The sequence below is a fragment of the Uranotaenia lowii genome, chromosome 2 (assembly GCF_029784155.1).
Source record: "Uranotaenia lowii strain MFRU-FL chromosome 2, ASM2978415v1, whole genome shotgun sequence".
NCBI lineage: Eukaryota > Metazoa > Arthropoda > Insecta > Diptera > Culicidae > Uranotaenia > Uranotaenia lowii.
This window is the reverse complement of record NC_073692.1, coordinates 250436323-250461263: the sequence shown is the minus strand read 5'-3', so window position 1 is coordinate 250461263 and position 24941 is coordinate 250436323. Positions and strand designations below refer to the sequence as shown.

Sequence of the window (24941 nt, the reverse complement as noted above, 5' to 3'; positions counted from 1 at the left end):
AGGTAAAATAAAAATAAAAATTATTTAATTTAAAATTTTTCTTCGGCTGATATTTGTAAACTTTATTAAACCCAACCTTTTTTAAATAGACCGTCTTTTGATATCAACAAATTCAACAAGATAATTTCAAAAAGTTGCAAATGATGTATAGTTAACTAAAATGTAAATTCTTTAACTTCTGTTTCTTTTTGGAAAAATAACAGAATCTTTTTTATATTTTGAATGTCGAACAAACAATACAATTCATCATTGATCAATTTCAATATATTATTGTATTTTATTATAATTTTGCACATGTGTTATGCTATGTTTTTCAAAATATTTAAAATTGTTCTGTAAATGTTAACTGAAAGCAGTGTTTAGAACTATCAGCCTACCAAATCGAAGTTCGCATCTTAAAAGCTGGAATACCTAAGCAATTCCAGAGACAATAGAAAAAAAATTGCTCAGAGATGATAAGGAGATTTCTTTTTTGCTGAAAAATTAATACTATAGGAACTACAAAATTGTCCTCATAAAAATTTATTTGAGAAAATTAGTACTTTTGTGGAAAAGAGGAGTGCTTATTAGGCCCCGGGTACTCGTTGTCGTTATGTCCTTATCTCCCCTATTGCAGTGAAAGACTTCTTTCATATGTATATAGAGAGCTAAATTGGTGAACATTATTATATCTATTACCAAGTGGTTTTTATTTAACTTAGGACTTACTTTGAATAGCAAATTCAAATACGAAAAAACTTTTTAGAGGTGCATCGCAGTATAATTATTTATATTAAAAACCTCTTCTACATTTTTTCAACGGGAGTGTCCAACACCCAATCATTGTAAAATACGACACAATCCGAACAATTTCTAATAGAATTACATCAGATTTAAAACACAAATATTTCCTGACATATGTACATGTGACATAAATGAGTAGAAGATTTATAGTATTGAAAAAGCTCTTGCAGACTCGAGCTCACATAAAACTGATTTTCCTAACTTTAAATTCAAACAAGCATTGTTATGAATCTATGCTTCTTTGTTTCAAAAAATACTAAACGAAGACTCAACTTGACTGGCACATATAGAATAGTAGGAATGACATATATGAATAAATAACCAGTGATGTGATTCTCCGTAGAATTTGCAAAAAAATGTTTTAGCTAAGACTATTCCAATTTAGTTGATAGTGAATTGTAACGAACGTTTTAAAGAATTTTCTTATACGCGATTTACTAACGATTCAACAATAAATTTAACTGACTGATATGAGGCAAAAATATTTTGATAGACAACTGTCAAAGCAATTATTTTTTCATATCTTAGAATATTTAGAATACAACGATGCTCATTAAAATAATTCATTCATAGTAAATTTTAACAAATAAAAGATATTAGACTAAGATACGCACACATTTGAATTCCAGCAGTAAAAGTTTTAGCAAAATTAGGATATTTTAGTAAATAGAAATCCTGTTATCAAAATTACAGAAAATATCATGATAGTTCAACATGTGACATCGAAAAAACATGGAGAGAATACTTAGCTTTTATCCTTTCTAGAGACCCGGTAATGGTTAACTTCGGTTCATCCGGAGGTACGATCTCTGGCGAATGGAACAGCCGACAGGATTCCGGGATCAATATAAATTGGCGTGGTTTGGAGCTTGGACATCAGGTTGAAGCAACTGATTGAATGATGAATTCGAACTTTCACTTTTTACTATTTTACAATTTTTCAATTTAGTTATAGAAATGGCTGATTTTGGATAAAAAAAACGAATAAGCATTTCCTGATATAAAATAATTTTAAAAATTTAAATTTCAAGTTATCATATTTATAACTTGGTTTCAAGTGACTTCTAATTGTATAAACTTCAACTGGAAAGCTTTGCAGTTTTAGAACTTTGATTTAAACATCCTAATATTTATTCACCTATAGAAAATATTTTGGAGGTTAGTATGTCCACGTGGACATGACCTAAGCCCCTACCTCCTTCCCGTGAACAAGCGTGGACATTTCCATACACTCTCCCCACCCTGAGTTGTCTACGTGGTATGTGAACGGCCCCTTTGTGATATTTTTGATATAGTTTTGTCAGATTTTTTTCATTTTATTGTAATTTTTTTGTCACCATATTTGTCAAATTTTTGTCATAATTTCTCCACATTTGACCTTTTTCTCATATTTTTTTGTTTAATTTTCATTTTTTTTCTATTTTGGTCTTAGTTTGACACTTTTTTTTTTAAATTTTTGTTCACCATATTCGCCCCACACGATCCTCCCTGGTCAGCGTGCTTCTCGCCAACCCGGACACTTTTCAGCCGTGCCCGAGCCGTTCAAAAGCGCAACCGCATAACTCTGTCCGTGGTATTTCACATATTCTGTGTGTGTTATGCGGGTATAATTCATAAGGGACAGTCACGAGCCCTATGCTCAAATTAAATGACGAACTGTTAGGTTACTGGTTAGATGAAAAATGACGAAAATTCACATAGGACTGTTTTGAGAGAAGTGGCAGTTAACGGATCACCTTATTTAATGTTTTATAAGTCTCTTATCCCAAACATGATTTCTATGTACCTACATAAAAAGAATGTTAAATTATTTATGAGCAAGCATTTAAGGATTTCGAAGCATATATTAAAAACAAAACATGGATATTAGGTTTTCGAGTTCAATGGTAGTGTATTTGCTTTATACAGATATTTCTTGTATTTGAACACGTTTTTTTGAAGATCCTATTATTATTGAATTTGTTTGTTGCCTCAGTATACCTCCTTGAAATCGAGAAAAACTTGGATTATTTAGAGCCATAGAACTAAATTCTAGTTCAAACTCATCAACAGCAGTTCCTATTTCATGTGTCTTTGGATTTGTATCATGTTTACCCTTCAAAGACTTTTTCATCGGAAGTGAACTTTTCGAACCATTCGGGGATTCAGATGAAGTATCCGAAATATTTAATGAGTGTGATGAGAAATTTGTAGGAAGAACTGACGATAAATTTTCTTGTGATGCATTCAATTGTTTCACTGGAGTGATCTGTTTTTGAGCAATGTTACTAGTAGAATTTCTACGTGTTGAGAGATTGGGTTTACTCAAATTTACGAGAACACACTTTCCTTGGCTTCCACTTTTTCGTTGCTCAGAGATATTTTGGTGTACTAATCCGGTTGGGCTTAGTCGATTATCGAGTTGAAATTCACAATTATTGTATTTTGTTTCGATGCTTTTTAGCTCAGTTAATTCTTCCAAGTTCAAACTTTCAAAGCGTTCTTCGTGTGATTTTGTTCCGTTTCTATGATTATTGACATGCACTCCGCGTTTGTAATATATAACAATACATATACACAAATTAAGCAGCAACAAAAAACTTCCTATGCCAATGGTTATACTCAACGCAGTTGTATAATTAAGAAATGTGGAATTTGTTGGTAGATTAAGATTTCCAAGCACTATGGGCTTTGTTTCTAGATCAGGGTGCCGGTTAGGACTCGATGTTGTGACTGTTAAATTTGGAGGACAATCTAGAAAAACGAAGAAAAGGAATCTATGAAGAATTTTATTAGGACTTTCTGATAGACAATTTCAAACGGGAAATAAAACTCTAACAAACATAATTGATAAAATGCTTTTCGAAATAAAATTATTGTTCTTCTTTGACCAAAATAGCCATAAAACTTGCAAGCATGCTGGAAAATAAAAGAAAAATGAAAGGGCGTAAGCCCTTTATTTTTTTCAACATCTGATACATTTTACAACGCATTGCAGATATACTACGGCCAGGCCAAACATGCGGTAAATACTGCAAAAGAAACTGAAACAATGGTAGGAAAAAAGCATGGAATTCCCTTTTAAACGGGCACAATGTCCACCTTAAGGAATACGCTTATTTAACCATAGAAAACAGCTGTAATATGTGAATTACATCATTGTTTGTGTTCGAATACTAAAATATACTAAAATAGTCTATACCCAGTAGGCTGAAACTTGAAAAACTAGATAAAAACTTTTAAAAATGCATTTTAAAAAAAATTGTCAAAAGCTGAAAACCAGTCACTACAGGGGCATAATGAGAACCCCCCCCCTGGGTCAGTATAAGCACCATTAATCGGGGCACGATGAGCGTTTTCCGCCGGGCAATCTAGCAGCGAATTCAACTCGATGAATTCAGGTGAGTCGTAGATTCATCAAACAAAGCAATATATAACCAATGGTCGGCTAGCGGGTTCAGCGATGCTGAGATTCCCCCCTCTATGCCTCAGGGTCGGCTTAAGCTACAGATGATTCGGCTAGCCAAGAAAACACTTTAATTCGTTTTGAAACCTCCCACGTTTATTCATGTTGCTCTTGTTGGTGTATTGGGTCGTGGCGTTCGTAGCGGGCCCTTTGGCACGAGTGGGGCCTTGGCAGGAGTGTCGATGAGTGTGACTGCTGTGTATGGACCTGGGCTCAGTCGTAATGGCGGAGTCTAGGTCAAGACTCGGAGCGGGGAGCACACCTTCGATTTAAGGTAAAACCTCGGGGTCCTGGAGAAATCGAAATGGGGTTTTAAGTTGGCGTTGGAGAACGGTGGTCACTGCGGTTACGGGGTAGGGGTTCGTGTTTACCCTGATATCCTGATAATCGGAGTATTCCGGAATTTGATTTTTTCACTACTAGACACTGTTATCGGCACGCTGTCTACGATGTGCTGCTCTAGTCGATGGTAGTGAAAATGGCCGATTTTTGGCAGGTCTTTGACCCAAGGTTGCCGATCACAGAAAAATCTGTAATTTCACAGAATTTTGAACAAATTTCCATCACAGAATCTGTATCACAGAACACAGAATTTTTAAATTTTCACAGATTTCACAGAATTTTAAAATTATGAATGGATTTCCGAGATTGTAATTTTTTTGGACAATATAAAATTATGATTTCTTACTTTAAATTAGAAAAGTATGATAAGATTGGTAATGGTAATTGATTTTGCCCATCTGAAATGTGAAAAAGACCCAAATTATCATGAATTTACTTTGAAATTCAAGGAAATAGCATCACAGAAATCCATCACAGAATTTTTGGGTAAAATCACAGAAAATCAGAATTATTTTTCTCAAAAACACAGAATTTTTTTTCGGCAACCTTGCTTTGACCCCGTAGCCGCGTAGAAAGTTCCTAGACGTCACCCTTCATTCGCCCCATTTCGATCCTCAATTCGCTTCGCCTTTTCGTCACGTTACACTACCGCCATCTGGTTACGAAGCCTGACGTTGAGTTCTGCTGTCAGGTTGGTGCCTAGGGATTCGGGCCGAACTTCGACGTAGTTCAGCTTCTCCACAAGCAAAGAATCTTCTTGGCACATTTAAAGTTCAAGCGAACAAAATTCCGAGCACTTGTTACAAATAACAAAATAATCTAGGTCTGTTTGTAGAATACAAACCATTTATACACGCTCACAAATTATGTTTCTGGTGCTTTGTTTGGCGCCTAGTATCTATAGTTCAGTTGACTACATCGAGTTGAATTTGCTGCTAGATTATACAGCAGAAAACGCTCATCGTGCCCCGATCAATAGTGCTCTGTTCACCACGAGCCAACAAATTTAGGTAAAAACGTGTTTGAAAATTGATTAAAGTGAAAAATCAAAAATTCTATGATGGTGAAAATTGAGAAACAATGTGTACATCATGTTGCAGTACGTACATTACAGATCAAGATGATTTAAATATCATAAGAGCTTATTTCGTGGTGCTCAAAAATTATAACATTTTCAACACTTAAGAACCTAACTGGTTTTTATTAAATATCTCTGTAAAGATGATAAGGAGATACTTTTTTTGTGAAAAATTAATACTATAGGAAGTACGAAACAAATCCTCATGAAAATTTATTTAAGAAAATACGTAATTTTGTAGAAAAGAGAAGTGCTTTTTATGCCTCGGGTGCTCGTTATGCCCTTATCTCCCCTATCTATGGATATGTTTGTATGATTTTCTGTTAGCATTTAGCGGTTTAAATTAGGGATCGATAACTTATAGATAAATTCTCATTACTTGAAAGTATTACCTCACACAGCAAAGATTTGACTTACCAGATGTTGGGAGTTGTACTAAAGGTGTCATATTCGTTTCAGATTTTTGAATTTGCACTTTAGTTCTCGTGGTTGGGATCAGCTTTGACGGTTGATTGAGTGTTAATGGCTTCAGTCGTCCTGTGTTAAAGAAATTGGATTACTTCATAGAAACCCTGGGAAGGGATGAATCATCCTAAAGGATGATAACATCCCGGAAAAAAATATTTCGTAAAAATATGATAAGCGTCCACAGACATACCTTCGTAAAAATTCGATTTAACATCGGCAAAATGATGATGGCGGACTGGTAAATAAATTGAATCCTCTGGAGCATGGAGTTGTGGGATGAGATTCAGCCACATTGATAATTTATGACCTTTATAATGGCTCTTGGAAACTACATTACAACCTGTAAATAACGTACATAATCTTATCGTATATGAAAATGCGTTCATGCTGACGATGTGTTACCTAACTCCAGGTAATTTTGGTTAACGTAGTCGTACATATTCCAATTTTCAAGTTTTCCAATTGTGTCATCCATCTTATCATTTTTATAATTTTCAAGTTCGTCGAAAGTTTCACTGAATGGTGCAGTGGGTAGATCTAATAAAAAATTTTGACTACGGAAATTCATAGGGTAGTCATCAGTATTTGTTTGACTACTCATTCTGATATTGTTTGGATTCCTAGAAATCAAACTTACTTTACATATATTTTGCACAAGTGATTGATGAGCACTTACCCTGACTTTGCAAAATTACTTAGATATTTAACCATAATTTTACTTATCTTCGCATCATCAACAGTATAATTAGCCGAAAATAATGGTGATAAAGGAAGTCCAAACGTAAAAGGCACATCTTCACCGTGTACAGATCCTCCTCTCTGAAAAGATTAAATATTCGAATGCTGAGAAAACGGATTTGATTTCAATGATTTGAAAAATTAACTAATAATGATAAATTAGGTAGTGCAATTCTAAAATTGGAAACAACCCAAGCAACCAAAAGTCTCCTTAAAAAGATCAAACACAGCTTAATCAGCATAATCAATGTGCTAAATTTCGATCAATTCAGCCCAAAATTTAAGTTCTTATTGAAACTTTGAAGTTCCATTACTGATGGCCTTCTGTTCAGCTCACAAGTAATCCTTTAAACAGCAAAAAAAATTCTCTCCTCTTCTCTCTTGCTTCAGTCACCACCAGCCCATGTGGTGCTGCCGGTTTTTTCTCGACATCCATATTTATTCCTCTCATCACCTCAATTCATCTGACTTAATTGCTTTGTTTATCGCTTTGTTCGATACAAGCACGCCACTTCTGTTACACATTTGTTTTATTTGTTTACTGAAGCAATCAAACAACCTACTGAAAAAAAACTACCCCTGATACCAGATTTGAACCGCGACCCTTTGAGATGATAGCCAAACACGCTGCCACTACGTCACGCCTAGATGTTGCCTTAACAGCAGCTAAAATTCGAAGTAATAATAGATATGTTTTCTTAGAATGCCTGCAAGGGCAGCCAGCGGCCAGCAGCGAAGACGCATGTTAATTACATATTACTCAGAAACATTACGAAACGGCATATAAATCAAACATCCGTTGAAATACTATCGGTTTAAAAGAAAAAAAAGGAATTCCATGTTTATATCTTTCAATCATAAATTTATACAAACTCTTGAGTTTATCTAGATATTTAATTCATGAATTGCTTCAACTGACTTTGAATGTGTGATAAATTCGTGGTAAGTAAATACAGTTGGACCAGATTTTTAAAGAGCAGAAATTTACTCTTTTCAAAAACGATCCTTTACGAGTTAGCTTTAAGTTGTTGGAATTTCAATATAAATTATACATTTCAACAATATTCAAGCTACAAAAATGATTTATAGATTATATGCCCTTTTCTGATGTTCGTTCACATATCATGAAACATCATGAAATGGCGGACATGTCACAAAAAGGCAATTTGAGGACTTTTTGTAACTTCAAGTCCATAGAAGGCTATTTTGGGCCCTTTTTGTAACTTAACACTGAGTGATGCGTTAACGTGTCACAAAAAGGCTATTTGAGGAACATTTTGTAACTGCTTGGGATGCTTGGGAATGACACGCTATGAGCTACTAATGAAAACTAAAGGGGGAACTTGTCTATGGCCGGACACCGTCTATGGCTGGACACCGTCTATGGCTGGAGAACATTAGTTATTCGGAAACGCGTTATCCTAATAGTGTTCTAACATCATGAAAATAAAGTAAATAGCAGCCAGATATGGTGTTTGAAATATGGTTATCCAATCGTTTGTTGGTTATGTTTAAGATAACAAAAGGAAAGTTCAAAAGAAATATTAAGAACATTTAAAAAAAAATACGATTTTTCTATGAACGATCAAGATAATAAAATAGGCTTTCAACATGAAACTTTCATTTTTACATCTCTATACTGCCGTTCCAAGCAAGATTGTCCCATGTGGAAAAACGTGCAAACGAGAAAAACGCAATTGAAATTTCAGCTATATTTCCAATTTTTTTCAGTTCAAGTTAATCCTTTTTTCAATGTTTTCTGACAAAACATTAGATCTCACAAAGGACCAGTAAAGTGTTCGCCAGATTTGGCAAGCTGCCACTACAGCAAAGAGGTACTAAAGTGGTATCGGGCCAACAGGTGGATTTTGTCGAAAAGGACATCAACCCACCCAACTGCCCTCAATTCCGCCCTATCGAAAAATTTTGGGCAATTATTAAGCAGAAGATGAAGAAGAATGGTGGACACTTTTTAATGCGTCCAGATTTTGCGTGATCCATGCTTTATTCAACAGTTTAAACTCATCTTATGAGAATTTTTTGATAAAAATTGTATTTTTAATGGAATTTTCTCTAGTGTGACATTCTTGCACATAGAGACAAACACCTTGATGAAAATTTCGTATAAGTTCAGAACAAAGTATACTTGTTTGTGTTTTTATTCGAAAGTTAACACTAAAAGAGATTGTTTCCAGCAAAAAAGTGAAAATGACCCAAAAGTCACATGGGACAGTCTTGCTTGGAACGGCAGTATAGCACCCTTAAAATGTTAGCAGAAGATAAGGATTCTAAAACGAAAATATTCTGGTCTACTGAAAAACTTTGAAATTTGCTGTCCGGCCATAGACAATATTTTTAGTACTTTCTAAACAAATGTTTTATTCTTGTTTGTCAAAAAACCTTTTATAAAACGCTTCATATTTAGAATGTTTAATATTCAGAAGACCTGTGTAAGTGATTTGAGTCATTTCGCTGTGTTTTTGTGCCATTGGTGACAACTTTGGTGAAGTTATGCGTAATGTCCGGCCATAGAAAACACTTTTGGATTTCTCTTACCACATGAATATGTTGTAATTTAGATTTGTTCTAATACAGTTTTGTGAGCAGAATATAGATACCGTGAGAACATTGATCAACATGAAATTTTTGCAGATAATCATCGTTAACGAAGTCTGAAGTAAAAATATCTGAAAACTCTTTTCTACGTTTGAAAGCCTATTAATTAAGTTTAAATTAGGCTAAATTGGTTTGTAATTGGAGATTTTTTTTATATTTCTTAAAATGTAGTTTTTAAGTTTAAAAACAATGTTCGGAAAATCCCTCAAGAAAAGCAATCAGGATTAACTGGCTATGTTGGAATAATGAATGAATTGCTGAATACCAAAGCCGGGCCTAAACCATACCTCTATAACAATATTTCTCAAACAAAACAAAAAATACGTTTATAACTTTTACCTCTGGAAATTTACGATCCGTTGATTGATGTCTAAAGTGTACAAAATACGATTGTCCTTTTTGCAAACTATGTAGATAAGCCAAACGCACCAACGGTGCTGCAACATAACCATCACTCAATAACTCCAAAATTGTATCCCGATGCTCAAGCGGAGTTTTCGAAGAATGTTCCCAATCCGTATACTCATTCTGCAATAAACAGGTTACTAGTTTCTAACCGTATGAATGATTTTTTTTAATACCTTTAAGGCAGAGTATATTTCCTTCATGTGATAATGAAAAACATTTCTCACGTATGTTCTTAAAATTCGGTCTCTGCGTGTCTCATTGATGCCAAATTCGAGATCTTGAGCACTCAATTCATTGAACGATTCGAAGGAAGTCACGCCAAACAAAAGTTCCTGTTTTGGAAAAGTTGTGAATTCGAAGCCTTGAGTGCTGAAATGATAAGGAATTTTAATTGAATTGTCAATCATTTATCCCGGTCAATGAATGGATGTAATGAGATGACGATATAAAATAAAACAAAACTGAGCAACGCACAACTTATTTTTTTAAAGACTGTGGATTAAAATGACGATCGATTTGATTATTTAAATTTGCCATAACCATTTGAAAACCTTATGAAATACGCACCTTGTGATAGCTGATTCCGTTGGTATTCTTGGAGGATAGACGTTCGAGTGATTTGGGTTTACAATCACGGTTCCATCTATGAATGGCGCATAAGCTGTAAGAAATCTATGTTTTGAATAAATTTAATTGAATTGTTACTTAAATATTTATCATTAATTTACCTGGGAAACTCTGGAGAAATTTCAAGTAGCTCGGCTAATGTTTTTCGCCGTAAGCAGGGCGCCAAATCATCGACAAGTATATCTATATGGCAAGAAGCTTGATCAGCAACAATTTTTTTAATTGAGAACGGATCTTTCTGGATAGCCCATGGTGACAAAGCAGATCCACTTAGAAGAATGACACGCTGCATAAGATCTATTTGTAAAAAGATTATTTTTAAGTATTTTGTTTTATTTTATAAAAATGCTTAAGTACTCTGCTATTTCTTTTGATTCAATTTTTTTCTGGCAAATGTTGAGGGTACACACAATAGTCCTATATGCCGCTGATAGTGTGAAAATAATAGTGTTCGTGATAATATGCTATTTGTTTCGCTAACACAGTTTTGGAACAAAAACTAAAAACGACCAGGATTGTCGGCCGACTGCCTTTTTTTTTTGTATTGAAAGTTTTTGAGGTCAATAGTCCGGCCTTATCTGTACCACAGAGAACAGACATACAAGCTGCCCACGAAACTTGTGTAAAATTCCCAACGATAGTTTTAAACAATTTTTTTTTTGTTTTTTGGCTGGGCCTTTTCGAAAACTGGCCACCTGAAAATTTGATTTGTAACTTTTAAACGGCGCAATAGATGGCACTATTTCAAGTCAATTTCTAACGTATTTTTTGAATGTCAGCATTTGAAATTTTACACACTTTTTGGAAGATTTTTTGTTCGAGCTTGTACGTCTGTTCTCTGTGTCTGTACATCTGTACACGCCCGGCAAGTGTGCGTGAAAAATGTCAAAAACAACTCTATAGCTTCGCATCATCTGGCCCTCGCGTCAGATATCTCTTGTAACGTATTCATGCCGCTATTTCAGGCCAAAAGAATGTAAGAAACTAATTGACCGAAAGGTTCGAAAAAATGAAGGCTAAAGCGCCAAATTTCGTAATTAAAATTTGCCAACATTTCCGGATACCATTTCGATCCAAAGCTAACAACTTTTAGTTATACAATAATATATTCACAATTTTACAATTAAGATTTGGCCAAGTGTAAAAAAACACTACTTCGTCAGCGCTCACGGTTCCAACTTCCGGACCGGCAGGAGCGGCTTCCGTTGGTTGAACCGGATAGATGATAAGTACTTTCAAAAGCATTCCAATTTAAAAAAAAATCTGTTGAATACCACGGCTTAGTGAGAAGCGCACCAACGAAAATTTGAATCTTTAACTCAAACGTCAAATCTGTATTACCGTGCTCATATGCTGTAAGGACGCGAAAACTGCAAGTAATTGTGAATCGGAACTTGCGAAATATTATCCACGCTTGGTGGCCTGGCAATTGGATTTCAAACGTGGAACTACATCGCCGGTGTCATCAAAAGGCGCGAGAAAACGACATTCGGGAACGTAAGTGGAGATGGATTGGACAAACGCTGCGGAAGAGATGAAAACGAGATTTGCAGAGAGGCGCTTGAATGGAATCCAGAAGGACATCGAAGGAGAGACAGTTCAGAAACTCGTGGCGGCGAAGCCTTTCCGCGGAAATCCGAACTGTCGACGAGAACCTCGAATGGGACCAAATGAAGACGCTTGCTCCGAATCGTCAACAGTGGAGGACTTTTATCACGGCCCTATGCGCCGGAGAATCGACGCGGGATCATTCATTCTTGCGTGAGCTTTCATTACGTCGTATGAAACATCTTAAGAATTCACAGGAAACTGCTACAAATCTTATCAGAACAACTTTAAAATATGTTATTCACATGTAGAATATGTTGTCTCAGCTACAAATATTCTAAATGGAAAGAAGTTGCGACTAGTTCACGTCAGTTTTTGCATTTTTTTTTCGTAATAAAACTCTTTGTTTCATACGACATAATAAAAGCTCACGTGAGAATTTAAAAAAAAATCTTGTCAATCTCTTTTCAGAATGGTCATCAGTAGCGTTTACTGTATTTACACTCTTATTAAGTTGATTCGTAGTTTTTTTGTTATAAAATTTTAAAAAATCATGAAGGTTTTTGCTGTAGTTTCGTAAAAATTACTATTAAAAATTCAGCAGAAATCTGGAAACAAAATTTTTCTTAAAAACTCGCTGTTGAATGCTAAGTGAGTTTCAAAGGTTTGAATCTTTTGAAAATGACCCCAAATCGACTCAGTTGGGTATTGTGAGTAAATACAATATTTAGATAAAACTACGAAATATTCTATCATACAAAAAAACATTATTACTTAGTGTCAAACATTATAATTTGACGCGCAGAACACCTTGTTGAATTCATGCGAGGAGAAATTCAAGGGAAGAGAAACATTAAAAAGCCTCAATGTATCGCTTCTAGGGGCTTGTAATGGCGATGAAATTTTGGATAATTTATTGTTTTAAGCCGCCGCCTTTATTAAATCTTTAAAAAAAACTGGATTCTTCTCAGTTTTCGAATATAAAAAGTGTTCAAATGATAATAAGCTTAATATAAACTCATGAGAATCACTACACATATGTAAAGTCTTGCATTCTGGTTTCCTCGAAACATTGTTCAAAAATTTTGCTCAGACTTGTACTGAAACCGAACAGATTTTATATTTTTCTTGCTCCAAAAGTTATCCGGTGGCTCGGATAATGCGGAAGCTTGGTTTGACTTCGATACTGTACATAAGAAAAAATAACACATATATATTTATAATAAATACCACCATCAAATTCATTCAAAATTCTAATTGAGAAAGAAAGTGCAGTCTACTTCTTTTTTTCTATAAGTCAAGAACAAACCGCTAGCAACCGGTGATACGACTAATATGTTAGCCAATGCAGCTCCTGTTCCGTGACCCATCAACGTAATCCTGGATGGATCGCCATAAAAAAATGATAGGTTTTCTCGTAACCAGTGTAAAGCTGCTACTAAGTCCATTAATCCGAAATTTCCTTGAGCACTTCCTTTAGCACCTGTTTTTAAAAATCCTAAAATATAGATGGTTTCTTCTATAATACCGTCATACATGTTTTAGATTTCCCTATCTTATTTACCTAGTACGCCTAATCTAAAGTTTAAGGTTACAAAAATAACATCTCCGTCTGCCGCCAATACTGATCCATCATAAGGGTTCCCTGAGTTCCATTCATACGATTCTCCTTGTATGTAAACAATAGTGGCCTTTGGTGATCCGTTTGGAGAAACATTGTCGTCTGTGGAAAAAAAATATGTAAAAATGAGTTGAATCTGTATACATGTATAAGAATGGATTTCTGACGGAACCGATTTATTCGAAACTTGGCAGGTGGGTGCTTTTGAGGTCTGGGAAGGTTCCTATTGTGGTTTGAGACCCTTCCCTATTCGAGCAAATGGAACCAAACTTGGCATGGGAAAGTAGTTTGAGCACGAGAAACGTTAAGGCTATGATCATTTAGTATCCGGGCACTTTATTTTGGTGATAGCTACATTAAAAGAGCTCGGATATGCAAATTTAAAGAGCTCGGATATGCACAACTTTAGTAGCGTTGTGTTGGTTATGAAAAGGACTATTTTGCCTATTTTTGATAGATTTTTAAGTTAACGTGTGTTTGAGATATTTACGATGGTACAATAGTACAATAGACATGGTAAAAATGATTTTGCGCAAATTTGCTCCTTTTACGCATTTTACGTCTCGAAAATTCTTCATTGTTGACTAGAAAACTCATGAACTGTGGATTTTTTCTGATTTTTTTTTCGGACCAAATGGTTAAGAAGTATAAGGGGTCAATCTAAGATCCACACGAAGTTCAAACCAACTTGATATTTTTTTAAATATATTTTTACATTAAATGTCATATTAACACCTTCATTTCCTCCATTGAAAGTTTTTCGATCAAATGAATAGTTTTTAAAATATACACGTTTGCAATTATCATAGCCCTAGAACCCTTCTTCCAGTGGGAAAATTATTAGGGGAGAGGATGCTCCCATTCAATTTTTTACATTACTCGAGAACTTATCCAGCGATTGGAACCAAATTCATCTTGGGAGGGTATTTAAGGGTACGAGGAATGTTTATATGAATATTTAGTATTACTGCCTTTCTTCAGTGGAGCGATAGAAAGGAAAGAAGGGGCTGCAGAACTTTGATAATTAATTGAGAAATCATGTTTCAGAACAGATAAATCATCTTTGTAGTGCAATTCGAAACTCTAGTTCAAGCTCTCATTTTAAGCGGTTGCTTCTGAATTATGTTGAAATTTGATTATATTATGATGCCAACAAATAAAAAAAACAAGTTTAAATAAATAATTTCCTTAAACTTCATTTATTTTTGGAAGGTGTAGCAAAGCACACCGGGTCAGCTAGTGTTAAATAAATATTATGTAAATACAAAAGTTGTATTGTGAAAATTAGCCACTCATTCAAAACGGCAAATGAGAAAAACATAAGTTTCTGGAGACGCTAAGGGTTAATGCTTAAGGCCAGTGCTTGTTGTACTCGTCATATTTTTATTTTACTAAACACTCATAACTTTTCATAGGGTATAAAACCATTCATATTCATTAAACTTACATATCATAATTGAGTTCTTTATAGTCTAATTATAATCTTTTAAAAATCCTTCATTATTTATACATAACTGCACAAGTCCACAATACTTACTTCACTTTTATTTCTTTGTAGAGCCGATTTTAACAAGATTAATTTCACTTCCACACTGCTTGCAGTCGATTCAATAACACACTGCAATGCACTACGGAATTGAAACCAATGTTGATTCTACTGTGAACCCTTTTTTTATATTGATAGTAACTTAATTCACCTTCCTTGTTAAACAATCACATTTTTTTCTTTCCTGTAGGTATAAAATAATGGCTTTTCTCTGGTATCTACTGCGAAGAGTTTTTCATTTGAATTTCAACAGATCAGGAGAGCATCGTTTTTAAATTTAGGTCAAAATAAGTACCATAATTATAATTAACTCCGGTTCGCTTGCAGCCCTTCAAATCCGAATTCAAAATCAAGGATCGTTTTATATTTCCATAAGACCCTCGATAATGAATTTTCATTTTAATCCCATATTTAAATCGAGAAAAAATTGCACAAAACATGGAACAAACAACATAAACGACCTCCTTCATCTCGATCTGCCTCAAGTCAATTTTTTTTCCAAAAAAGATAAATATTATCACGACAATATTGCTATATCACAACATACACAGTTAACATGGCAACATGAGAAAAATAATAAAAATGATTAGAATCACAAAGATTGGTAAAAGTGACTCAAATGATTTAATGATAAAAGTGACAAAATGACAAAAATTGCAAAAAACACAAAACTGATAAAAGTCACAAAAATGACCCAAATAACAAAAATCACAAAAACGCCAAAAATACTAAAATGACACAAAAACAAAAATTGTAAAAATAACCAAAATTACACAAATGAAAAGGTGAAATCAATGAATAAATACCAAAAATGAAAAAGCATAAAAAACACAAAAATGACAAGTATTACAAAAAAACACAAATATTCCAAGCATATTTAAATTTAAAAAATGATACAAATTACAAAAATGAAAAATCATCAAAATTTTATAAACTAAACAAAAAATACTTAAAAAAATAAAAATGACAATAACCACGAAACTTACAAAAATGACGTAAATTGTCAAAATCAAAAAGATGACTTAAATTACAAAAAAAATTGACAAACATAACAAAAAATTCAAAACTGACAAACAGGACAAAAATTACAACACATTCAAAATGATAGAAATTACAATAAATTACTTAAATTACTTAAATTAAAAAAATAACAAAAATCACAAAAATAACCTATTGATAAAAGTGACAAAATGACGAAAATGACTGAAAGGCTAAAATAACAGAACATACAAAAATGATAAAAAATCAGAAAAATTGACATAAATCACGAAATTCACAAAAATGGCCAAAATTACATAAAGGACAACAAATATAACACATCCAAAAATAACTTAGTTTACAAAAATAGCTAATCACAAAAAGACAAAAATGAAAAAAAATACCAACAATAAAAAAAAATAACAAAGTTTAAAAAATTACAAAAATGATACAAAAGCCAGAAATTTTAAAAAAAATTACACAAACGGCAAAAATTTTAAAAAAGTTTCGTAAATGTCAAAAATAACAAAAAATACAAAATGTACACAATGACACAAATAACAAAAATTTGAAAAAAGAAATATATTTACCACAAATAAAAAGAAATGATCATCGAAAAAGATAATCACCACAAAAATCTCAAAAATCACATAAATGACAACAAAAATTCCAAAAAAAATCACAAAAATAACTTTAATTATAAAAATGACCAATGAGTTAAAATGACTCAAATAACAAAAAATTACACAGAAATGACAAAAATCACAAAAATGTTAAAATGATCAAAATGATAAAAGTTAAAAAAAAATTATAAAAATTAAAGAAAATGACTAAATTACAAAATTGCAAAAATTACAAATATAACATAATGATAAAAATCACTAAAATTACAAAAAAAAAACAGTAAAACGGACAAAAATCATAAAACAAACAAAAATTTTGAAAATCGAATGACTAAAATTACAAAAATTACTTAAATGATAAAAGTCACAAAAAAAATTACTAAAATGACTAATTGGCAAAATGAAAAAAAATACAAAAAGGCTAAAACTACAAAGTACAATACAAATTACAAAACTTAAGGATAGGACAAAAATAACCAAAATTACAATATATAGAAAAGTGAAGAAAAATACAAAAAATATAAAAATTATAAAAATAGCAAAAATTACAAAAAAACGATTGATTGAAACAAATTACAAAAAGGAGCTTGAAATGGCAAAAAAATTACTAAAAATAACAGAAAAAAACAATAAAAATAATTAGAATGAATAAAATGGTAAATTAAAAGATCAAATGATAAAATATCCAAATTGACAAAAAACCAGTGAAATGATACAAAATACATTTTATTTTAATTTCACATTTTAAACGTTTGCTCACCTGAACGAGGAACATAAAGGTTGAGATAAAGGCAGTCTTCTGATTGATTCATTAAAAGCGGCAAAAGTCGACGAAAACTATGCAACCTTTCTTGTGGTACTTCAAATAAATGATTTGATCGTTTGTTTGGTGGCAATTGGGGACAAACGGGAGAAAACGAGTCGGCTAAACGAATTGTTTTCCAGGTGGATGGCGTTACGGGTGGCATATATCTGGAAATAAGTCAAAATTTTAGATAGTCTTCATAAGATTCTTTTTTTTTAAACTGAACGATTAAGTTTGCATTAATCAAAAGGTAACTGAAAAGGTAGATAATACTTTGATTTGGTAAGTTGAAAGCTAAACATTAATTCATGTTATGCAGGCTTGAAGTTCTTGAACTGGACTTGAAATTTAAGTTCCTCTCAAGACAACCTCCATGACATTGATGTTTATTCGGTGGATGAACTAACTAAGGCCGATGGCATAGTGCACGCAAATGCGAACGTGGTGCATAACTGGTTCCCTTTCAGTTACCATTGAAATTGCTTTTAGCTGACATACTGAAGCGGCGAAGCAGATGTCAAATTGTTCCGCCGCTCGAGTTTGCATGGGTCGCGTTCGCCAATTCGCTTTTACTAAATATGTCATCCGGCTTAAGGGAAAATAAAAGCATTAGCAATTTTGTAGATGAAAAAAAAAAACTAAGAAGAAAAATTCTAATTCGGGATCGAAGTTCTAAATCCATATTAGAATACTTATTATAAATGTACCAATCAGAATTCTATTTTTTTTTTTCAAAACCTATGCTGTGTGGGGCTGATCAAACTTGATTAAAGATGGAACAAGGTTAGTGTTTACACTTCAGGTAAACCAGAAAAATCTAATTTCTATATCAACATTCAACATTAGACCGAAATTCCATAGAATGTAGAATACTTGATCGTCCACGCTACTTGTAGTGTAAAAAATGTTTTGGATATTAATATTTTTTATTTAAACTTACCGTAAACTACCCACAGGCGGTGATGCATAAGGGACTCCAAGGAAAGCCTCGACAACGGGGTTCGATTTAACAACGATTCCTCTCAATGGACCATATTTTGTTTTGATTATATTAGAACTATATTTTATATACTGATAGCCGTGTAATGTATCGATCTGAGCAAAAATAAGTACCGCTAGAACACAAATGTGCACATGTTTTGAACAATGCACGTTAAGACTGATCCGCCTAGATACCATTCTATTGGTTAATAAGCTAAGATATCTTATCTTTAACGACTTTTGGAAATTTTGTGAATGCCGTGACATTAAATTATTTATACAGAGAATTATCCATAGTTTTGATTTCGCATACATTTGTACTAACGTGAAAAGAAAATCTTTCGAAATAATTAAACTATTCAGCATTAGAAATGCTCCATTCAATCTTATTGATAATTGTTTTCCCTTTTGATCGATCTTGTTATCTATAATCAAAAGTTTTTTCCTAAACTTTCGCCACTGATGTCTCAAAAATTTAGTTTTAGTTTCCTTATAAATGTAATCAATTCCTTTTTTACAATCAACATAACGCTTTGTATATATAGAACAAAAATATTCTATACTTACAGGTGTACTGTTGGAGCAATAACATGAGGATTCACTATGTTTTTTCACAAAGTAATTCATTTTTCCATGAACTGATTTGTTCGATTGAACTAAAGATAGTTGGAAACTCTTATAGTCTAAAAGTGTCGTACTACTTTGCCAAGCTCCAAAAAAAATTAAACTCCTTCTTTTGATAAATGTGTTGAGAACAAAAAGTTTTGTTGTTAATTTTACATTTCTATTGGTTAAACAGTATACATCAAAAATCATTAAGTGATAACGTTTTTCATCCGGACAAGCGTAGAAAAGGATAGTAGCTAATAAAACATCAATTATGAAATATGACAGATATAGCTTCATAAACAGACTTGTTCCATTTGTGGCTTTTTGTGTAGAACTAAACAGCCTTGTACATTGGCAGTCTATATTTTTGGCAACTGTTTCATTATTTTTCATTGCTTCATTTTGCAAGACGTCGTACATCGTTGAAGTTTTTGGCATGCTGTGTAGAGCCTTTTCATGGTTTTCGGATAGCTGGAAACGAAGGCACCAATGATTTTGTTGTGCTGATGCAGGGTTTACAATTTTTTCTGACTTCGTGATGCGAATTCAATGGTTTTATGCTTAATTTCACTTCTTTCGGGTGAACGATCCTGTAAAGAAAGTAAAATTCACGATTAGTAGCAAATTATTAAGTCGAACTCAGGTTACAAATAATTTAGTGACTCTCAAGAATGTTTATTCAGTTTGACTCAATACAGGTTTAATTTTAATTACGAAGCATGATTCACGTCTCAGGTGAACATGAACTCACAAAAATTATATTTAGCTTGATTGACTATTCACATCCACCTGATGTCATTGAACCCGAAATGTATCACATTTTCTATCTATTATATAAAATTCTCTTGTAACGGTGTTTGTAGTACTACTCCTCCAAAACGACCCAAACGATTCGAATGAAATTATTTTTAGAATATTCTCTAGCCATGCGAATCGGTTTATATCGAATAAAATCAACACAAAGTCGCATCAATTGTCCGTAATAATTAAGTTTGTAGTTTTTTCAATTAAATAAAAGTCATGGCTTCCATTTTTTCGAGATTTTTTTTCCTTTGAGCGGTTTGTTTTTCGTCTCCAAGGTCGAGGCGTCGCGAGCAGACGTCGTTAGAAGATAGTAACCATGGCATAGCATACTGATCAGTGAGAATATTTTGGCGCGTATTTCTCAACCAAGCATATTTTCAATGCAAGTGGTGGCGATATGAAGCCTTGATGTGATTTTTTTTTGTTCTTGATTCCTAGCTCATTTCTACAGCACATGGTTATGATGACGCCTAGATGTGACTCAGGTTGACATTTTGCTGATCGAATAAAACATATAATATTTGTTTTGCCAAAATCTGAAATTGAAAAGTCAGGCATCCATTTTTAGAGATTTTCTTTTCTTCGAGGGGTTTGTTTTTCATCTCCATGGGCGGGCGTCGCACAGTGGTTCGAAATCAGAAAAAGTGGGAAAAAATTATTAAAAAGCTATTTTGTTAAAGATTATAGGCGAAAAGTTTGAAAAAATAATAAATTAGATTTTTTTCCAAAATTTGTTATTTTTTCAATAATTGCTTAAACGGGGTTTGAGCTTTATACTGGGAAATTGAATATTTTTCAATTAACTATGAATATTTTTGTTAAAATTAAGTTTGGGCTCCTAAATTCCTGTAGGTTGGTTGGACAAATATTAAAACTGATGTTTTAAGGTGAATTTGCATATGTATCGAAGCAAACAATGCTTTGTTTACTCTGTCTAAATACTTTAAAATTTGCATTTTTAAACCAAACAGCGTTCCACTCAATGATATCGTATCCAAAATATAGCAAAAACTAGCAGCTGATTTTAAGATATGTTTTTGATGAGACTTCCACCTATCCAACGGTGTATAATTTACCACGGCGATCGGCAGCGCAAGCTTTAATTTTGCTGCCGAAAAGTAAATAGGGTAAATCGAAAAAAATTTATTATCTAATTTTGGGCTTTCAATCAAGCGAAACTTTATTAGTTCTTGATATTAAGGAACTTTTTTATCTTCAAACTGTGAATAAGATTATAATACATCACTTCGGTATAAACATTTATAAATTTTTAAAAATTGATATGCTTTTTTAAGTTGTTTTGGGCTGAGAATAAAAAATCCAATTTTTTATTCTTGTGTTAAAGTTGTCGTTCATGTTTGTTTCATAGAAGGTGTATAAAAGGTCCTAAAAAATATCTGAATACATCATAACGTTCCTAGAATATTGGAGATTCGATTCCAATACAAAAAATTTGGTTGTTGCTGACTTGAAAAATGGGCTTTTTTCCGGCTTTTTGAGGATTTGAACCACTGTGCGTCGCTAGCAAACGTCGTTGCAAGATAATAGTAACCAAAGCATACTGTTCATTGATCGCTGGAAAAATTTGAAAATTAGGCGCCTATTTCTCAACCAAGTATATTTCTTATGCACGTGGGGCCGATATGCAACCTAGATGTGTTTTTTTTTCTTGCTTATTTGTACACGGCACATGGTAATATATAACGCCTAGATGTGACACGGATTGATATTTTATCGATCGAATCAAAACTATGTAAACGATTTCAAATATTAAAACCATTTTTAATTCGTGTTAATTGAAATAGTAAATTGTTGTCCAAAAAATATGAATTTGGTAAAGATAAATATGAAATAATGTTATGACACTTTGCTGACGTTTGAAAATAAGAAATTGGGAAGCTTTACAATCAATTTCGTATAATCCAATACGCCTAGAACGCAAGATACATTAACTGAACAAGAGTTTATTCTATTCTATTTTGTTTATTTATAGAGGATTTTAACCAACTTGGTCATTCGTCCTCTCAACAAGAGTCTGTTCTTTGAAATAGATTAGATAGGATTGAAGTTTTAAAAGGCCGAATGAACTATTTGATTTTTTGCAAACGTAAATTGAAGTTATCAATAAAATAATCTACTTTTTAATAACAAAAAGTGAGGATATGCATTTTTTGGAAGAATTTTTAATTTAGAAAGTAGACTTGAGCAAGTGCAAACTATCAACTTTTACAAAAAATGTGACATTATTTCTTCATCTAAAAATTGTTGGGCCCAAAAAAAAATTTGATTAAATAAACTTAACTCTTTTTTAAAATCATTCACCAAAAAAACTGCTTACACGTTTACTGTTTGTTTACACACAATTCCAGTACAAATTTAACATGAAAAGTGTGTTTTTCTTTTACATATTTTGGCTATATAGAAGAGACGTTTGATTCACTTTTTTGTTGAAAAGTTTTTTTGTGATTGATGTTCCAGGGGCAGCATATTTTTATGATGAACTTTCAATATGACCTGAAAGTGTTTAAAAATAATATTAATTCCTGTAATTTCTTAGGTGGAATAAGTGAAAACGCGCCATTTAGCTATGAAACATCTACAATTTAAGAATTTTATCTCCAAAATGGCCAGAAAGGATATCCCGAGTGTTGAATCTGAAGCGGATATTCAAAATTATTAAAAAGGTAAATCAAGGTCTTTTGGTTGAACAGCATTCAGTTAAATTGAAGTACCAAGCATTAATTTATTCCGGAGAAAAACTTAGGATATAGCAATGAAAGTTGATAAAACAGACAAACAAGAACAAGTATTACATTCATTTTAAAACCTTTTCACTGACGCATCTGAAAAAGACCTATGTGTTTTCACTTGCCCCAATAAATGGGATAAATATATACTTCGATATTTCTTTTTGTCAACATAACTAATATTTTTTTTGAAAATATTACTTTTTCCATAGAAAGAAAGTTGAACTGTGGTGATTGGGATTTGACCGGTGTTCCATTTTTGAAAATTAAGATTTACAGTAAAAAAGACACATAATTTTTATTAATGTTTTGTTTGTATGATAATTTCCAGGAAACAAAATGAACCTATGAATCCATCGAAGCCTGAACAGATTATTGCTTATCGATCTATATAATGTAAAAAAAATCTGCTTTTCAATTAAATGTTATCAAATCTTAAAAATATAACATAATCCTTAATGAAATCGCAGATCACCACCAACAATGTGCAGGAAATTTTGAAATCAGAACTGCTTCAATTAAAATCTTTAAAATAATGGGTTTATATATCTAAACATATGTTTTTCTTTTTTCAAAACCAATCGTTTCCTTTATTCATTGGGTAAAAGTTCAAAGGAATTAATTTGCATTTTTTGCTTGAATAAAAAAAGGAATTTTCAATACACAAAATCGCCATTTAATGCCATGACAAGTGCTGTTCGGTGTTGAAATGTGCAAAGTCTATAACTTAAGTATCAGACGAATCTTTTTGGAAATGATTTTGGTGACTATATGGATTTTAATTCAAACTGCTTCGAAGGATGAGGAAGGTGAATAAAAAGCTGTTTGAAAATGGTTAGTAAAAAATCTTTTCTTATGTTTTTTAATTCTTCAGCTCTAAAAAAACTACACGATCCAAAGCTAATTGGGAGCTGAAAGCCCTGCGTTAAAAAAATTGTCCCGATATTAAAAACAATATAACAAAACGGAATAAATCTACTGAATGGAATTCAGCAAATAAAACATACATATTATCAACATACAGTTATTTATTGAACAACTTACAAAAAATTGGATTTTAAAAGACCCGTTGAGTTTAAATTCTTTTGTTTAATTTTGATAGAATTGAGCGGGACATTTCGAGTAAAGGGAAAGAAGGGAAATGTAAAGAAAACTAGGAAAAATTGAAAATGGACGCCAAGTTGAACATGGTAAGACGAAGTTTACCGGGTTTGCTAGTCGTATTATAAATATTTATGAGATTAACAAACTATGTTGAGTTTCTATATTTACACATATTTTTATGTTGCAGAAATAGAGAAAAAACAATTTATTCACAAAAAACTAAAATTTTGTCTCCAAACTCTACCTGGGGTAAGTGTGGACGGCTTTATATAGGCTTGATGTTTACACATTTTTTTTAAATTTTCTGTCCTTCATCCAATACAATTTAGCTATATTTAGCATTCTGATCTTGAAAAGTTGGACATGTTTGCGGAAATTTATTGGACTACTTCAAATTTGATTTATAAATCGATTTCGTCTTTGTTTAGAATTTGATGCTTTGGGGTAACATTGATCAGTCTCTATTTTGACGGTTTTAGCGAGTTTTCTTGATCATAAAGGATACAAAACATCTTCAAAATATTTACAAATGCTAGTAATTGTTAAACTAAGACAGTTCGTGTGTTAAGGACGAACATCAATAAAAATCGAAAGATGGACAATGATGCTGCATAAATAAAGGGGCTAATTTTTTTGAGAAACGGGCAGTTTATTTCAGGTATGAAATTCGGGTCACAGGTTGACAAAAGGGGTCGCCCTTATAAACTTTTCACTGTTTTTTTTTAATATTTACGTTCTAATGCATTGGAATGAAATGAAAATTTACCCTCAGGATAGCAATCAATTTTAGACATCAATCATTTTGTGTTAAGAGTCGACAAAAGGGGCTCTGATCCATGTTTTTTCTATATTTACGATACCTTGCTCTGATTGTCATGCAATATTCCACACCGGGCTTTTAAAGGGCGGACAATCGAGAATCGTTAAACTGGGTCGTCCATATAAACTGCTTTTGATATTTTCGATCAGTGTGAATATTTGCACACTACGGTTTAAAGGGACGACTTATCTCTTATTCTTTATTCGCCATCTATATTAACTGTTTAAAATGGCGTCAAAATGCATTGAAT

General features: G+C 32.7%; 1 protein-coding gene across 3 annotated transcripts in view; it reads right to left on the bottom strand.

The window, feature by feature from the left end:
* Nucleotides 1–2649: 2649 nt before the first annotated feature.
* LOC129744044 (neuroligin-4, Y-linked) overlaps nucleotides 2650–24941 on the bottom strand; it is a 39101-nt gene continuing 16809 nt past the window's right edge. For 2 of the 3 annotated variants that reach the window (XM_055736373.1, XM_055736372.1), the window contains exons 2-14: nucleotides 18567–19806; nucleotides 17582–17793; nucleotides 13618–13776; nucleotides 13363–13551; nucleotides 10607–10802; nucleotides 10446–10550; nucleotides 10052–10247; nucleotides 9810–9998; nucleotides 6793–6935; nucleotides 6519–6736; nucleotides 6307–6456; nucleotides 6066–6185; nucleotides 2650–3516 (exon numbers count right to left, since the gene is read on the bottom strand). In XM_055736373.1, the coding sequence (XP_055592348.1) occupies nucleotides 2684–3516; nucleotides 6066–6185; nucleotides 6307–6456; nucleotides 6519–6736; nucleotides 6793–6935; nucleotides 9810–9998; nucleotides 10052–10247; nucleotides 10446–10550; nucleotides 10607–10802; nucleotides 13363–13551; nucleotides 13618–13776; nucleotides 17582–17793; nucleotides 18567–19654 (3798 nt within the window). In that variant the 5' untranslated portion in view covers nucleotides 19655–19806 and the 3' untranslated portion in view covers nucleotides 2650–2683. Of the gene's footprint in view, nucleotides 3540–6065; nucleotides 6186–6306; nucleotides 6457–6518; nucleotides 6737–6792; nucleotides 6936–9809; nucleotides 9999–10051; nucleotides 10248–10445; nucleotides 10551–10606; nucleotides 10803–13362; nucleotides 13552–13617; nucleotides 13777–17581; nucleotides 17794–18566; nucleotides 19807–24941 lie in introns of all 3 variants that reach the window. The other variant, XM_055736374.1, reaches the window with a different exon arrangement.